This window comes from Lissotriton helveticus, chromosome 3_1, assembly GCF_964261635.1.
Source record: "Lissotriton helveticus chromosome 3_1, aLisHel1.1, whole genome shotgun sequence".
Taxonomy (NCBI): Eukaryota; Metazoa; Chordata; class Amphibia; order Caudata; family Salamandridae; genus Lissotriton; species Lissotriton helveticus.
In genome coordinates this window covers 1,774,484,893-1,774,503,177 of record NC_136061.1, presented here as the reverse complement: position 1 = coordinate 1,774,503,177, position 18,285 = coordinate 1,774,484,893, and the positions used below count along the sequence as shown (strand labels likewise).

Genomic DNA, 18,285 nt, shown 5'->3' with positions numbered 1-18,285 from the left:
GCGATTTAAACATCATCCTAATTCATCAAGTCACTTCTACTCCAATTCTGAGCAAAATCCTCATGGACAAGTGCTTGATCAATGGTACCAGCCCTTTGTGGTGTATGACGGAACAACGCAGGGAAATACTTTGCATGCCTTTACAGCGCATATTTTACCCCACATTTTTTCAAAGCGCATATGCTTTTGCAATGCATGCGATTACCACACATTGATCATATATATATATATATATATATATATATATATGTATATATATATATATATATATATATATATATGTATACACACATATATATATACATTTATATATACATATGATAGAAGACCCCCCCACATCCCCAACTTACCTTAAATGCTTTGTATAGGCATGCGTTGTAAAGGCATATACGTGGTAAAAGCATGTGTGGTAAAGGCACAAGGTGCTAAAAACCTCGTTACAGCTATTTCCCGCCCTTTGAAGCTACAGTTCCACTAAGAAAACTTTGCACTTTCCTTTTTCCAACCCTTCATATAACCCAACCATTTACTCCTTTTTCTAGCTGGATTGGTTTTCTTAATCCCCTTTCCTCACTTTGTGTATGGCCTTGGGCCTAATCCCTGACAGTCAGGACGCCTTTCTTCCAAGAATCTGCATTGTGAAAAAAAGTAAGCATTTGTACTGGTAAAAGGACGGGGTTGTGACCCAATCTTAGTTCATATTCATTGGCATTAATCACTGGAACCAATATCCTGCTGTTCAATCACATCAGTGGACGATGGTAAAAATGAACTACGGTCATGTCTATGTTGTCAGAGTTTGGCTTTTGCTCATTAGGTGCAAGCCATATGAGCTGAAGCAGAAGCAGGTTGAGGTGCTTGCAGCAGAACCTTGCAGCCAAGTCTGAAGCAAGAAGTAGTGCTTGGAGTGGAATCTTGCAGATCAGGCCCAGTCAAGAGTTGCCAGTGCAGTCTTGGCCCCCAGTCTTATATGGGGTTAAGTGTTTGAAGAGAAGCCAAATTAGTGAACATTGAACAGGGATAAGTGCTTGCAATGGTTCAGTCTCCATCTAGACTAAGTGCATTGGGGCCCTGCCATTCAGCTTATGGAGGGGTGAAGTGCTTGCTGTGGACCGTTGGAGCCTAGTCGTGGGAAGGAGGAAGTGCTGGCAGTGCAGCTTTGGGTATAAGTCTTAGGTGGGGTCAAGTGCTTGAAGCAGAGGTCTTGTTGCTCAGTCTAAGGCAGGGTGAAGTGACTGCTGGAGACCTGTCTCAGGTGAGAGCTTGCACTGCTGCTTCAGACACTCCTGTAAATAGCGTCCCCCGCAGATCACTGCATATACAACATTTCTATCACAAGTTCCACAATGTCAGCATCACCGATGACAGGCCGGAAAAACAGGTCTGAGATGATGGCAGGAGGGATGGCTCGCAGGGTGGAGGCCGACAGTAGAATCCGTGCGAAGCGGCCCTGGTCACCGGGGTCCTGCGGCAGCAGCATCTCCTGGAGGGCTCTGTGGGCTTCCAGCTGCAGACTCTCGATATAGAGGGAGGTTTTTAGGCAGGGGACATCTGCAACACACAAAAAGCCAAAGAAAGATGAGCATGGGAGCTACCAAAACTTTACATACATATCTACTGTTTGTTGTAAACAGTGTAGCGTCAAAACCTGATATCAGCAAAACAATAATCATATAGGCCGCATGACAAACACACTCTTCCCCGCAAGTACTCACACAGAGGAACGTGCTACTCATCCTTTATTGCACTGTAGGCCTAGTCACAGGTAAGAAGCCTGATTTAAATGCAAACACACTACAACACAATCAAGTACAATACAGTATAATGTGAGACACTAAACTTACAAAAATACAAAAAAGGTAGTATTCAGTGCACAAAGGCAACAAAGAATGCAATGCTATAAAAAAAAAATATATATATATATGTATATATATATATATATATATATATATATATATATATATATATATATATATATATATATATATATATCTTCTTACATGCCTATGTCCCTTCCACTCTTGGGTGGGTGGGTGCTTTGCGCAATCACGCTTTAGTATCTCACAGCTGCACAGTAGAAATCCACCAGCACTGGCGGGAGCAGTTACCCAGATTTTATTGGGAATTGAGTACACATAGAAGACGCGTTTCGGCTGCCGCCTTTCACAATGATGGCGGGTACCATGAAACAGCGTCAATAAATACACATTTCATTTGTCACTTTTCAACATCAACAACGGACTTACAAATCAAATGTGTCCGTTTGTTTCGGCCATCTTAAAGCATGCATTTATATTCACATACCATCATGCTTGAAAACACAGGTATGTGACAGGACTGATTATATTGCCCTGAATGGGCAGTCATCATCTCCACATCGTGGTGCCATTCTCTATGCGTTACCCTCTATTTTCACATGTCAAGCCTGACATAGATATTATCGGTTTACGCTCAAATACCTCAACATCGCACAGTTGATCCAGTACAGTGTGGAGGTCACAATATGGCGCCCTGAATGGGCTAGTTCTTACCAGTGCATCCCGATGACATCAGTTGCGAACTTTTCGATCATTTATTGAACCCTGTATGGATACCCATTCAGGGGGCCATATTGTGACATCCACACTGTACAGGATCAACTGTGCGATGTGGAGATCTTTGAGCGTAAACCGATAATGCACAGGGCCGGACTGGGAACCACAACCGGCCCTGGCAAAGTGCTCGGCCGCTCCCCCCCCTCGCCCCCCCCTCCCCACTCGGGGGGTTGGAGTTGCCGCCGAGCTCTTTGCCGGCGCCGGTTTTCGGCCGATTTTGTCACAGGGCCGATTTTGCAGCTATGCTGCAAAAACGGCCCTATAACAAAAATGGCCCCCAGGGGCCCAAAAGTGGCCCCCACCCGTGCGGCACACCGGGGGATTGCCCGGTGCCCGCTATGGCCAGTCCGGGCCTGATAATGCATATATATATTCTGATTATAGAAAACATACCGTAATTACAGAAAAAAGAAAACAAGGCAACCTAAGACAGAGAGCATAGGGCCGGGCACTGAGGGCCTCATTTATGAGGAAATTATGCAGCACAAGGATGCGTCATATTTACAGCAATACAACGCATACCTGTGCTTTCCACTGCAGTGGCACACAATGGACTGCTATACGCCAACATGGGCAGCTTTGCACCATGGTGAAAGAGCGCCTGAGTTGCAGGGATGACTGCTTTTGTGCAGGAAGGTGTCCATTCCTGCACAAAAACAATAATTGATGGTGATATCCTCTTTGTATAAGTGCTGCAGAATGCAGCACACAATGAAAGAGCAAAAAACGAGGAGAAATTAAGGTAGCCTCCCCTGGGAAGAGTAGGATTCTGGCGCATTTCCAGGTTTCCGAAACCTTATAAATCTGGGAATGCATCAGATTATGTGGGTGTCGTGTGGGAACACCCACAGCAACATCCATGGAACGCCCCTTTCACGCAGGGTAATGCGTGAAAGGGGCCATATTTACAAGGCCATGAAAAGCCACCCAGGGTGGCTTTGCGTGGCCTTGTAAATATGGGCAGGCACACTTTGCTGTCAGTCCGTCAAGAGAAGTGACGCTCTGGTGGCACAAGGAGCTTGTAAATAAGCACCTAAGTGTGAGAATCATGGTGCGCTCAGGTACAGCTTCGATTTACACAGATTCACATAATGCGTTGAGTCAACGAAAGGCACTCAGGCTCTTGTAGTCAGGGATAGACACCTCGCACAGAAAGGCACCCATATTCAAGTAGTCACTCATACTTAGTCACTCATACTTGTGCAGTCAGAGACAGGCACCCATGCTGTTGCAGTCAGAGACAGGCACCCATGCTGCTGCAGTCAGAGACAGGCACCCATGCTAATACAGCCAGAGACAGGCACCAGTGCTACTGTAGTCAGAGACAGGCACTCAAGCTCCTGCAGTCAGAGACAGGAACAAGTGCTACTGTAGTCAGAGACAGGCACCCAAGCTCCTGCAGTCAGAGACAGGCACCTAACCTCCTGCAGCCAGAGAGAAGCACACATGCTCATGCAGACAGAGACAGGCACTGTGCTCATGCACTCAGAGACAGGCACTGTGCTCATGCAGTCAGAGATAGGCACCCATGCTCCTGTAGTCAGAGACAGGCACCCGTGCTACTACAGTCAAAGATAGGCACCTGTACTCATACAACAAAAGACAGGCACCTCAAGCTCCTGTAGTCCAAGACTGGCACAATATGCTCATGCAGTCAGAGACAAGCTCCCATGCTCATGTACTGAGAGACAGGCACCCATGCTACTGTGGTCAGAGACAGGCACCCATGCTACTGTAGTCAGAGACAGGCACCCGTGCTCATACAGTCAGAGACAGGCACCCATGCTCATGTACTGAGAGACAGGCACCCGTTGTCTTGCAGTCAGAGACAGGCAACTGTGCTCCTGCAGTCAGAGACAGGCACCTGTGCTATTGTAGTCAGAGAGAGGCACCCATGCAGTCAGAGACAGGCACCCCCTGCTCATGCAGTCAGAGACAGGCCCCCCATGATTGTATACTGAGAGACAGGCACCCGTGCTCCTGCAGTCAGAGAGAGGCACCCATGCTACTGCAGTCAGAGACAGGCACCCATGCCCCTGTAGTCAGATACAGGAATCCCTGCTACTGCAGTCAGAGACAGGCACCTGAGCTACTGCAATCAGAGACAGGCACCTGAGCTACTGCAATCAGAGACAGGCACCCGTGCTCCTGCAATCAGAGACAGGCACCTGAGCTACTGCAATCAGAGACAGGCACTCGTACTACTGCAGTCAGAGACAGGCACCAGCGCTACTGTAGTCAGAGAGAGGCACCCAATGCTCATGCAGTCAGAGACAGGCCCCCTTGATTGTATACTGGGAGACAGGCACCCGTGCTCCTGCAGTCAGAGACAGGCACCCTTGCTCTTGCAGTCAGAGAAATGCACCCGTGCTACTGTAGTCAGAGACAGGCCCCCCATGCTCATTCAGTCAGAGACAGGCTCCAATGCTCATGTACTGAGAGACAAGCACCCGTGCTCCTGTAGTCAAAGACAGGCACCCGTGCTCCTGTAGTCAGAGATAGGCACCTGCGCTACTGCAGTCAGAGACACACACCCATGCTACCATAGTCAGAAACAGGCGCCCGTGCTCATGCGGTCAGAGACAGCCACCTGCGTTGCTGTAGTCAGAGACAGGCAGCCCATGCTCATGCAGTCAGAGACAGGCAGCCCATGCTACTATTGTCAGAGACAGGCACATGTGCTACTGTAGTCAGAGATATTCACCCGTGCTCATGCAGTCAGAGACAGGACCCCATGCTCATGGAGTCAGACATAGGCACCTCATGCAGTCAGAGACAGGCGCCCGTGTTCATGCAGTCAGAGACAGCCACCTGTGCTCCTGTAGTCAGAGGCAGGCACCTGTGCTCATGTAGTCAAGAGACAGGCACCCCATGCAGTCAGAGACAGGCACCCCATGCAGTCAGAGACAGGCACCCGTGCTACTGTGTTCAGAGACAGGCAGTGTGCTCATGCAGTCAGAGACAGGGACCCATGCTCATGTAGGTTCAATTTTCATACCTTTTTATTGCACCCAGGTTCCTACTTAATCTCCAGTTTTTAAACTGACTGCTTCCAACTCTTGCATCCCTTCGTGACCCCGAGACCTTAGAAGCCCTGTTCCTTTTCTTCTCACCATTTTTACCTGCTATAAATTGCTGCATTTAACATCTTGGCTTCGTCTTCTGCCTCTTGCCACAGAAATCACAATTTCCATCAGTGTAAAGTACCACAGGCCCTCTTGATACCTTCTAATGCCCCCAAACATGGACAAGTGATGCACCCTCTTGTACTCTCAAGGTTCATGGTCTGTGCCCCAGTGGCGCCCTGATATTGTGAGGGTGGATTTACATTTAAGGTCTCTGATGACAGGAAGTTTAAATGATAAAAAAAGCAGATGTTATGCCACCCGCAGTGCCAAGCATTACTCTTAAGCCTCAGATTCCCAAATGAGGCTCATGCTCTTCACTGAATGATGTCAAAACACCCCCAAAATAAAAGGGTTGCCACTGGGGGACAACTCAAATTTAAAATGTGCACAAGCATGCTCACACAAGTGCAGTGTTGCAAATACCAAAGCTGAGCCCTTCACTGTGCCCTCGCCTCAAGAAGTGGCAATGAGGAGGGTCGGGTGTGATACCCCTCAAACCTGCCACCGGATTGGCAACTGAGAGGGTGGAAATGTCAGTACTTGGTGCGAGCATTTATACTAATCGTGTGTGTAAATTGCAAAATCCCAGAGTATAGAAATGGTGGAATACTGTGGTACAGGATGTCGTAGACAGCCTTTTTACAAATAAATAGCTTATCAACAATTTCTTGTACTAAATGATTTTGGTAGGACAAGTCAAAAGGTGACTCCAAAGGAAAGGCCCCTTCAGTTTGGGGATATTTGGAGCGCAGGGCTGCTATAGGTGCGCTGTCTCCTCTGTTAACACACTGATTACAGGTGACATGAAGTGGAAGGGCTTGGTGTCTCTCTGACTACAGGTGACATGAAGTGGAAGAGCTTGGTGTCTCTCTGATTACAGGTGACATGAAGTGGAAGGGCTTGGTGTCTCTCTGATTACAGGTGACATGAAGTGGAAGGACTTGGTGTCTCTCTGACTACAGGTGACATGAAGTGGAAGGGCTTGGTGTCTCTCTGACTACAGGTGACATGAAGTGGAAGGGCTTGGTGTCTCTCTGACTACAGGTGACATGAAGTGGAAGGGCTTGGTGTCTCTCTGACTACAGGTGACATGAAGTGGAATGGCTTGGTGTCTCCCTTACCTACAGGTGACACGAAGTGGAAGGATTGAAGGCACTTTTATCTATAGGAGACATCAAGTGCAGGAGTAAAGGGGTGCTCTTATCCTACAGGAGACATGAAGAGGAAGGACTCGGAGGCGCGCTTACCTAGAAGAGACATGAAGTACAATGACACGGGTGCCTTTACCTACAGTGTCTCTCTTACCTACAGGTAACATGAAGTGGAAGGACTGGAGGCTCTTTTAGCTATAGGAGACACAACGTGGAGGGATTCAAGGGGTGTTCTTAGCTACAGGATACATGAAGTGGAAGGGGCGGGGAGCCCATATCCTACAGGAGACATGAAGTGGAAGGGGTTGGGAGCCAATATCCTACAGGTGACAAGAAATGGAAGGGGTGGGGAGCCCATATCCTACAGGTGACATGAAATGGAAGGGGTGGGGAGCCCATACCCTACAGGTGACATGAAATGGAAGGGGTGGGGAGCCCATATCCTACAGGTGACATGAAATGGAAGGGGTGGGGAGCCCATATCCTACTGGAGACATGAAATGGAACGGGTGGGGAGCCCATATCCTACAGGAGACAAGAAGTGGAAGGGGTGGTGAGCCCATATCATACAGGAGACATGAAATGGAAGGGATGGGGAGCCCATATCCTACAGGTGACATGAAATGGAAGGGGTGGGGAGCCCATTTCCTACAGGCGACATGAAATGGAAGGGGTGGGGAGCCCATATCCTACAGGACACATGAAGTGGAAGGGGTAGGGAGCCCATAACCTACAGGTGATATAAGGTGGAAGGACTCAGGCGCCCTTATCCCATACGAGACACAAAATAAAATGACTTGTTGCGCTTATCCTACAGGGGAAGGGGAAGAATGTAGGGGTTGCTTTTAGCTACAGGAGACATGAAGTGAAAGGACTCAGGGGCCGCTCTTAGCTGCAGTACACATGACTTGGAACGGCTGGGGAGTCCATATCCTACAGGTGGCATGAAGTGGAAGGACTCAGTGGGGCCCTTTTCCACAGAAGACATGAAGTAGAAGGGCACAGGGTTATTCTTGCCTTCAGAAGGCTTGAAGTATAAAGACTGAAGACATTGTTGCCTCTGTAGAGGGGCTCTTTTCCTACAGGAGCCATGAAGTGGCAGATGTTGGGGCGCACTCTTACCTGGGTTGAAGAGCACAGCTCCTTTGAGGTAAGCATACTCCTTGGGGCTGAGGTCCAAGCTCCATATCTTACTGAGGCAACTCTGCAGCCGCTGCACCCCGGCCATTGTAGGTTGTGACCTCTCTGGCTCAGTGCTCGGACCCCGACCGTCCAGCAGGATCCTCTTCAGCATACTGGGCGCCCGCGTCTCGATCACCTCAAAGCCCACCTTCTCTTGAGCCAGACCCAAGAGGAACAGGGGAGCCCAGCAGACCTCCAGCAGCATCAGCTGGTCCTCGCGGGGCAGCAGGCCAAAGGAGGGTAGGTTGCGCACAAAGCTGACTGTCTTGACCAGGACGCCAGAGGCCGCCTGGCATGTGCGCGTTGGATCCCGAAGCCGCACCGTTTTGCGGCCTTCGCATTGGCAAACGTGCTGTGCCTGTGGTTGGTAGCTGCTGCTGGTGTGATCTTTCTGGCTCAGGATGGCATAGAGGATGACATTGGGCTTTTCAGAGCCTGCAGGGCCACAGTGGCAGGTCCTGCACTCCACTTCCATGGTCTCTTCCTCCAGGAGGAACCTCAGAAAAGTGTACTTTCTAAAGCTTTTTTAAGGCAAGCAGGAAGGTTAAGAACCAAGCAGGGGTCAGTGTTACCCTGGTCGTGGTTTGCTTGTGATATCGGGAAGCTTGGTGGAAGGGTGCTGGAGAGGCGGTGATGTCAAGGGTATTGGTGCACAGCTGTTTAAAAAATATTGGGGTCTTGGATGAAGGCCGGTGATGAGACAATATTATCTAGGCTCTTGGAGGATAGAGGTCGGTTAGCCAGTGGTATTGGGTGCCTTGATTTAAGATTGTGGAGAAGTAGTTATTTTGGAAGCCTTGGCACCCTGCTGTTGTTTCCTCCGTGAATTCCGGGATCTTGGAGTTTTGGCAGACTGCTGACGCTTTCCCAGCAGTATCACGAGGCTGGGTGGGAGGGTGCCGATGGGCCCATTGGATGGAAGGGGTCAGGCCGCCGGAGAAGCGTTGCAATGGCGCTCTGTGTAGAGATTACGCGCTCTCTGTGCGGTGCCTGTCCTTCGGATGCGCTCTCGGTGTGCTGGCGGATGCTCTGAGCTCTATTTATAAGGGCTGGCCATGAAGAGGGCGTCCTTGACCCAGTCACACGCCCGTCTCTTCATTGAAAAACAGGGCAGCCCGGGAACGGCGCCAGGGGAGGCGGCGCGGCGCTGCGTGGCACGGCCTGCTTTTTGTCAATGGACGTGCAGGCGTGGCCGCGAGGACCCGGCCGCGGAAGGCGGGTGACAGGGCTTATCAGACTCAATTATCCAACCGTTATCAGCAAAGCCATTAACACCGGCGGTGCCTGGGTACCAAGGCCTAGCGAGGGAGCAAGGAGGGGGGTGCTTGGACGCGAGGCCGAGGCCGGGAAGGGTGGGGGTGACGGGGGGCGGTGCGGCGAAAGCAGAGACATGGGTGCTCGGTCACCAAGGCCAAATAACTCAGCTGCGGGGGGGGGGGGGGATGCAGAGTCACAGGTGCTTGGATACCAAGGCCTAGGTGAGGGATGGGGCGAGGGGGGCCCAGGTGCCTGTGTATAAAGGCCTAGTGGCTGAGATAGGGGATGGGGTGAGGGTACAGATGCTTGGTGGTACTGAGGCCTAGTAAAGAAGGTGGGGGCGCAGGTGCCTGGGTCCCAATGCATAGTAACTGAGAGGCACAGGTGCTGGCTTACTGACAGAGGTGGCGCGCGGGGGCGCAGGCGCCCGGGGACCGTGACCCTAGCAACGCGAGCAGTGGCGCGTGGCGCAGAGGCACGGGTGGTATGACGTAGAGAGCGAGCAATGAGAGCAGAGCACAGCGCGCGCCTGGGTACCACGCCCCAGTGAGTGAGAAAAGAGGGAAGTGCCAGGGGGCAAGAAAGGGACGAATGTTCCAGGGCATCAAGGTCTAGTGCCTCGAGGGCTGTGCATGGGGGAACAAGAGCCTGAGAAGGGTACACCGGCAGCACCGCATCGCTCAGTGGTGGCAGTGGAGGGAGCACAGGTGTCTTGATAGTTCTTCCTCCCCCCACCTCATCTGCTCAGGGGACAGGTGTGCCAGAGTACCTCGCCTCAGTGAGGGATTATTGCTGGCGGGTGAAGGGGGGGGGGACACGTGCGTGGACACAACGGCTTCATTTTTGGTCTGGATACACTCGTTTCATATGTGACCACACTAAAGGACAGAGACAGCACATAGACGCAGCAGACACCCACCCACACAAACACTCCTAGCTACTATTGGTGCAGTAACACCAGGGCTCAGAGCAAGGGGGGGGGCGCGCCCTCCTTAAACGATGGGGGCCGCCTCGTGCACCTCACGGGCTGCAAGGGCCCGCGTTTCGACCCTGAGACACACCGACACATGGCGCATGCGCAGCATTTCCTCGCCACTGGCTGCCCAGGGACAGAAACAGAGCTGTGTATGAGCCTGGCCTTGGCAGGGGATCTGGAAGCCTCTTATCTGCTCGTGTTAGTTTAACCTTGTTGACAGCAGGCTGCCGTTTTAGATAAGAGACGCTCAGTGTGGTGAGGTCACGCTGGAAAGGGTGAGGTAAAATGTACCCGATACCCCAGATCCCCGTGGGGTGAGGTACGACCAGGACACCCCAGTGCCCAGGGGGGGGGGGGGAGTGAGGACCCCGAGGGGTCGGCAAAGCATAAGACGCCCCGCGTTAATGAGCAGGTGGAATCACCTGGACGAGGAGGACCCACCACACCCCCGAGTCCGCGAGGGAGGTGGGGTGGGTAGGCGCCCCAATAGTCAGTGGACATGATGCGATCCCTGTGGGATGGAACAAGTCCAGTGCATCCCCAGGGTCCACGAGGCAGAGCAGATGGAGGCCAGGTAGTCGCAGCAAGGAGGGACCCAGGGGGAGCCGTGCGCGAGCCGGTCTCTCCCCTGGGTTTGTTTGCGCAAGGGAGCGGCCACAAGTGCGGGGGGATTAGGTAATGAGGCGTGAAGGGAAAAGGGATATATAGGGGTACAAAGGGCGGGAAAGGTACTGTGCCAGTGGGAGGCGGGTGGCGAAGGTTGGATTTTGTCCCACCCACCCTTCCCTCTTTTTTCCCTTTTTCAGGTCCTGTTTAGTTTTTGTTTTTATATGCTTTGGTTACTGCCAAAGATGTCTTTCCTGGTTGCCACGCTAAGACAGGTTTCGGTTTCCAGTTTAGTTGGTAGGCGTTTTTTTCTGGGGGGTGGGCAGCCTGGAGCGGGTTGGTCCATCCTGAAAGGGTAGTAAAAGGAAATGAGGGGGGTATCAACACGAGTCAGTCTCTTCTGGGTTTGGTTGGGTTAACTTGGTGGGGGTTCATCTTTCATAAGGATGCTAAGATAAGTTGGGGGATTTTGGTTGATTAAAAAATGAATGGCAAGATGTTTTTTGATTAGATTTTATTTTGCACCTGTCTTAATAAAATGGCCTTTCTTGCTAATCAAGTAGTTGTGGACAGTGAGTTATTGCGCGAGATTCAGTCTCCACAAACAGGTAACACGATCCGTTGAGGAGGCGGCACAATGCTCGCCATTGTCAATGGTGACTGTAAGTGAGAGCACCTGGGGATGGGAAGCAACAGGTGCCTCCAGGAGTAGTAACCAATGAGAGCCTGAGATACCCCGGGATGGATTATGTCCCAACAAGCCCGTGTCCACAAGCCAGTGGAAACACCTGCGACTGGACGAGCACCCGTGTGCTCAGGTGTCTATAGAGGAAGGAGGGGGAGGGTTTGGAAGCAAAATGCGACCCAATACATACTGGGCAGTTTGAGATACCCTGTCCAAGTGGAGCGCTTTAGACACTGCAGTTCCCACTGGGTAGGAATGGAAACTCATGGTGGTGGAGGGAACCGAGGGCACAACACTTCCCACAGGGGATCAACAGTTACAACAAGCATTGCCAAAGCCAATAGGTCTCACTTATGCAAAAGCTATTGGCTTTGCCAATATGTGGTAGCCATGTTGTACACCAGCTTGGCAGCTGTTCAGCATTGCTAAAAGTTAACGGCGTAAAGTAGAATGTTGCTGTGTAGAGTTGGGTGTTATGGAGTACCGTAGAGTGTTGTGGAGTGGTGTAGAGTAGCAGTTGAGTGGATTGAAGTGCCATGGAGTGGCGTAGAGTGGAGTGACATAGTGTTGTGGAGTGTTGTAGGGGGGTAGATTGTTATAGAGTGGAAGGCTTAGAGTAAAGTGTCGTAGAGTCAAGTAGTGTCAGAGTGGAGTGGCATAGAGTGTTGTGGAGTGCTGTAGAGCAGAGTGGAGTGGCGTCTAGCATGTTGCATAGAGTGGAGTAGTGTGTTGTAGAGTGGAGTCAAGTGGAATGGCATAGAGAGGCGAAAGAGTGGAGCAGAGTGGTACAGCGTGCCAGAGTGCAGTGGCATAGCTAGCCCTTTGGGCACCCGTGGCGGTCCCTGTGTTTACCGTCCGCAGAAGCATTGCAGCATTGAAGAGCGGGGGTGCTGGCGAGATTCGTCCGATGATTGCCTCCCCGCAACAGCCACTTTGTAGAAGGGGGTGGGTTTCCGACCCGAGACGGCAAGTAAGTGCGGGAGGAGGCCGCCGCCCCCAAAACTCGTGCCGCCTGGGGAAGACCGCCCCCCCCCTTGCTACATCACTGTCAGAGTGGGGTGGCAATGAGTGGTACAGAATGGAGTAATGGAGTGGTGTAGCTTGGAGGAATGGAATAGAGTAGAGTGTAGTAGTGTGTGGGATAATAGAGTGGGATAAAGTGGCGTAGAGGGAGTTGCATAGAGCGTCATGGAGTGGAATAGTGTTGTAAAGTGTCATAGAGTGGAGTACGGTTTAATGGAGTAGACCGTCTTAGAGTGGAGTGTTGTAGAGTGGAGTAGAGTGGCCTAGAGTGAAGTGGCATAAAGTACAATGGTGCAGAGTAGATTGGCATAGAGTGCAGTGGCTTAGAGTGCATTGGTTTTGAATTAAGCAGAGTAGAGTGCATTGGTGTAGAGTGCAGTGGTGTATAGTAGAGTGGTGCAGAATAGAGTGGTGCAAAGTAGAGTGGTGCAGCGTAGATTTCAGTGGTGTAGAGTGCAGCGGTGTAGAGTGGAGTGGCACAGGGTTGAGTGTCGTGGGTGCCATAGAGTGCAGTGGCATTTGATTTGATTTGATTTATCAATTTATAGAGCGCGCGAATGCCCGAAGGCGTCTTGGCGCTAAGATATACCCTTGTCTCTTGAAGATGTTGATTAGAGCTATGCGGAGAACAGCCAGGTTTTAACTTCCTTTCTAAAAGATTTCAAGGATGGACTGATTTAGCGCAGTGGCATAGAGTACATTGCTTCCGAGTACAATGAAGTGTAGCAGGGTAAAGTGGAGTGGTACAGGATAGAGTGCAGAGGTGTAGAGTAGAGTTGCATAGAGAGCAGTGATGTAGAGTTGCGGAGACTGCAGTGGCACGGAGTGATGCAGAGTAGATTAGAGTGGTGTGGCATAGAGTGCATTGGCGTAGAGATGAGTGGTGCAGAGTAGAGTGCAATGGCATAGAGGGCAGTGGTGCAGAGTAGCGCAAAGTTCAGTGGTGGAGAGAGCAGTCTTACAGAGTAGAGTGTCTTAGACTGCATGGCGTAGAGTGCAATGGCATAGAGTGTTGAAGAGTAGATTGCTGTAGAGAGCAGTGGAATACAATATAGTGGTGCAGAAAAGAATAGAGGGACGCAGGGCCAGTGTAGTAGAACACAATAGTATACAGTGGCATAATGTTCAGTAGGGTAGAGTGCAGTCTTCCAGAGTAGAGCGTTTTAACGTGCAGTGGTGTAGAGTGCATTGGTGTAGAATTTATTGGTGTCGACTGCAGTGGTGTAGAGTAGAGTGCTGCACAGTAGAGTGCTGTAGAGTGCAGTGGCAAACAGTACAGTGGTGCAGAGTAGAATAGAGTGGCGTAGAGTGCAGTGGCATAGAGCACAATGATGTAGAGTGGCATAGTGTGCAGTGGCATAGAGTGCAGTGGCGTAGAGTGTTGCAGAATAGAGTATAGGCGCTTAAAGTGCAGTGTCATCAAGTACATTGGTTTTAAGCAAAGTGGTGTAGAGTACATTGGGTAGAGTGCATTTGTTTAGAGTAGAGTGTCGTAGAGAACAGTGGTGTTCTGTATCCCCCTACCTGCTCGTCTTCCCGCCGCTGCGTCCCCTGCAGCCCCGCCCCCCTGCTCGCCCATTCGCCACACCACTCCCACCTCCTAGTTGCTCCTCCCTCCCGCCTCCACTTATATGGCGGCTGCTGTGCGGAGAGGAGAGCGACCCTTGACCCTGTTTTGAGGTAGGCCGCTCCCCACGCTGTACAGCACCACCTGTGTGTTCAAGCCCTCCAGCCCACTGCTGCTGTAAGTTCGCTGCCCCTCTTCTCTTAACTGCATTTTGCCCCATTGTAATTTTGTACATTGTGCCTTATTGCTATTTTGTGCCTCTGCTCCATTATTGTGTTTTTAGTAGTTTCTTGCCTTAAGTCTGTTGTCTGCACCGCTTTATTGTTGTCCCCCTTCTTTTGCCTTCCGTATCCCCCACCCGCTCGTCTTCCCGCCTCTGCGTCCCCTGCGGCCCGCCCCCTCTGCTCACCCATTCACCTCCCCGCTCCCACCACCCAGCTGCTCTTCCCGCCGACCTCCCCTTATATGGCGGACGCTGCCAAAGGCGCGCCTAAGGCAAGCCCGTCTGCGCCCATCCGCGCCTGTACCGCGCCCAGTGCCAGATCCCCTGACTCCCGCGAACGCCACGACGACCGTCACTGCTACGATGTCAGCACCCTCAATGCACTCAACACCGGACGATCACACACCTGTTTCCTGGCCACCCAAAACGCACCCAAAGACCCTTCTCCTGCCGGAGCTTCAGCTTCACCAGCCTCTAAATCGCCAAACCACCCGCCGAGAAAGGACGCAATCACCTCAGATGCATCTTACTCAACACCGGCTCCGCCCGCAAACACTCCATTGAACTCTGGGACCTACTTGACTCCACCTCCCCAGACATCGCCTTCCTGACGGAGACCTGGATGAACCCTTCCTCGGCACCCAACATCGCCATAGCCATCCCTGACGGCTACAAGATCACCCGCAGGGACCGCACCAACGGAACTGGAGTAGGAATCGCCCTCATCCACAGGAAATCCCTCAGAGTCTCGACCAGCACTGACGACACCCTCAGCACCACAGAACACCTGCACTTCCAGATCCACATCGATCCCAACACCACCCTCAGAGGAACCCTCGTCTACAGACCCCCCGGACCAGTATGCACGCGCTTGCCTCCATATACTACATTCTCCTCGGGGACCTGAACTTCCACCTCGATAACAACGACACCAACTCCACCACCCTGATTGACAACCTCGCCAACCTCGGACTCAGACAGCTCGTCACAACACCCACCCACTCCGCAGGCCACATGCTTGACCCCATCTTCTCTGCATGCCCCCATGTCTCCTTCAGCCACACCACCGAACTCCACTGTCCTGACCATCGCTGCATTCAAAGTCAAAACATACTTTATTCGATTAAATAAAAATCATAAAAGTATACTATGCAAATACATAAGAACATCATACAGAGCTGTTAAAAACTGTACATTTAAAATTCATTAGCAATACATAGGAGTTGTGTAACACACAGGATTTACACCAAATATCAACAATGTTTCACAATTCATTATAGAGCGTATATAAAATGAAGCAGAACCTGGAAATTTAATAATACTATCAGGCATATGGCAAACATTCAGCTATACTCGTCTGGAGTCTCTTCCGTCTAGCGCGAATTGATGCAATCAAAAAATTCGCTACACAGAACATGACCCGATGATTTTCCATTAATTGAAGAAACAACAATGCAGGTTTTAACTGTAAAAACCCATTTCTCTTAGGAGGGGCTTAATATATTTTGCCCTACCTTCCGAAAAGAAGGGGCAAAAGAATACGAAATGTATCAAATCCTGATCAGAGAAATTGTCACATTCACATGGCACATTATCCATTGGGGCACACCATTTCTCGTAAATACCCAGCAAAAAATGTGCCTGATTAAATCTAAATTTGGTCAGCAACCAGCGATGATATGGGCGTGTGACAATGGTCAGATATGGTTGCACTGATATTGAAGTAATCAGCATAAAATGTGACCTTACTGTGGGTTTAGAGATTTCAGTCGACTCTCTCTCCATTTCTCTGATCTTAATAAAGTTCAGTTTTACCCAGTTGATGTCTTCTTTATTCAGATTTTTCGGGTCTAGGTATAGTTCCGGTCGACCTAAAATTGCTGAAGTTTTTTAATATAGGCCAGCCATTTAATATCAGCCACTTTGTCCCGCCCCAGACAATCAGTAAGAATCTTATGATTCAGTGTAAGTTTGGCGTTAAGCCAGGTTCTAATCCATAATAAAAGCGGTGCCATGTTTAGGATGTCCGCGATATATCCCATTCCCAGCTCAGAGTGAACCGCAAAAGATGGTGTGGATTGGGGAAGGCCCAGAAGGGATCGTAAAAATTTGTTTTCCTCTCTCTGTAACACAGTTAAATCTTTGTAGCCCCAGATTGCTGCCCCATACCTGGCTATGGCTATTGTTTTGGCTTTATATATCGCCAAAATTGCCTCTGGGGGTTTCCCACCCAATCTTTTCGCAAAGCCTAGGATAGCGGCCGATGATCTTTTTACTACCATTCTTTTATTGGTAACTTGGGGGACCCAGCTACCCAGATCATCAAACACTACCCCCAGGTATGTAAAGATTTTTACTTTTGATATTACTGCGTCATTACAAGAGAGGGTCTTGATCTTATTTCTACCTTTCCCAACGAACATCACATGCGATTTTTCTACATTAATCACAAGGTCTAGATTTCGCATAAAATTCCCAAAGGAATTTAAAAGACGTTGTAAGCCTATGGGTGTCCTCGCCAGTAGTACTGTATCGTCAGCATACAGTAAGACTGGCAATGGGGTACCCCCCATGCACGGGACATCTACAGACGTTGCAGTCAGATTAGCACCCAAAGAATTAATATATAATGAAAATAACATTGGGGCCAAAATACAGCCCTGGCGTACTCCCCTCCCGGACTTAAAATCAGCCGTACACTTCCCGTCCTGCGACATGCGTATGGCCGCTGTCAGATCTCTATGCAAATCAGCCAGGAAGTACACCAATGCCTGGTCTAACCCCATATCCAGCAGCATGGTCCACAGCCTTGACCTATTGACTAGGTCAAAAGCTGTGGACAAGTCCATAAATGCCAAATAGATTGATCCCTTTTGGGCCACAGTGTACTTGCTGACTATTAGATGTAAATTGAGGCACTGATCTTCAGTGCCTCTGCCAGGTCTAAAACCATACTGTGCATCGCACAAAATGTCATTGTTGGTTGCCCATGTAGAGATCTTGGCTAGGATCACCTTCCCTAGTATTTTAAAGGACGAGTCCAACAATGATATCGGCCTATAACATCTTGCGTCCCCTCTCTGGCCCTTCTTAAAAATTGGGACTATTATAGACCGAGACCAGGTTTTAGGCAATCTACTTTTGTCAATACTCGCTATATTAAAGATATTTGCGAGGACAATTGACCATGTAGTGGAGTTAGATTTGTACATGTCTGCTGGTACCCCGTCAGGGCCCGGGGCCTTATGAGCAGTTGTGTCCTCTATAGCCTTTTGGACTTCTTTAATGGTGAATCTCAAAGGTAACACTAATTGTTCACTTACTACTGGTACAAATGATTCTATCTGAAGGTTGCTACCATATATCTTTTCAAAATGGTTCAGCCATTCCTTTTCAGATATGTTCAATTCCAACGGGGAGTTATCCTTATCACTAAACAATGGTGTATTTACAATTTCCCCAAATTTGGTACTGTCCCTTAATGTGGCCCTATCATAGAGCGAGACCCAAGCATTTTCCTTGATCTCCTTCTTACGAGATTCTACTGTGAATTTATAGTTTTTCCGTAGTCTGGCCACTGCTTGTTTATCCCGGGGAGACCTTTTTAATTCTGCCAGTAGATCTTTATGAGCCTTAGAGCATTTTTTATCGAACCACCCATACAGCTTTTGCTCCTTGGGTTTCGTCTTAGACGTTAAATTCGACGCTACTTGCTGGCAGATAGTTTCAAAGGAAGTAATGATATCACCCCCGCACCTAAGCGGGTCCATACAGATATTAATTTCATCTCCCACCTCCTCGGTGAGTTTAGAGATTCATTCTTCTGGGATAATTTTACTCCACTTGACCCGTCTCCCCTGGTCTTTGGCAACTAACTCCATGCGTGGAGCAGT

The 18,285-nt window shown here is 50.0% G+C and overlaps 1 protein-coding gene across 1 annotated transcript; it reads right to left on the bottom strand.

Annotated features, from left to right (window-relative positions):
- Nucleotides 1-294: 294 nt before the first annotated feature.
- On the bottom strand, nucleotides 295-9,071 carry NR0B2 (nuclear receptor subfamily 0 group B member 2). Its single transcript, XM_078682629.1, has 2 exons — nucleotides 7,996-9,071; nucleotides 295-1,551 (listed from the first exon to the last, which is right to left on the bottom strand). The coding sequence occupies exons 1-2, from the start codon at nucleotides 8,528-8,530 to the stop codon at nucleotides 1,310-1,312; spliced, it is 777 nt and encodes a 258-aa protein (XP_078538755.1). The 5' UTR covers nucleotides 8,531-9,071; the 3' UTR covers nucleotides 295-1,309.
- Nucleotides 9,072-18,285: the final 9,214 nt, after the last annotated feature.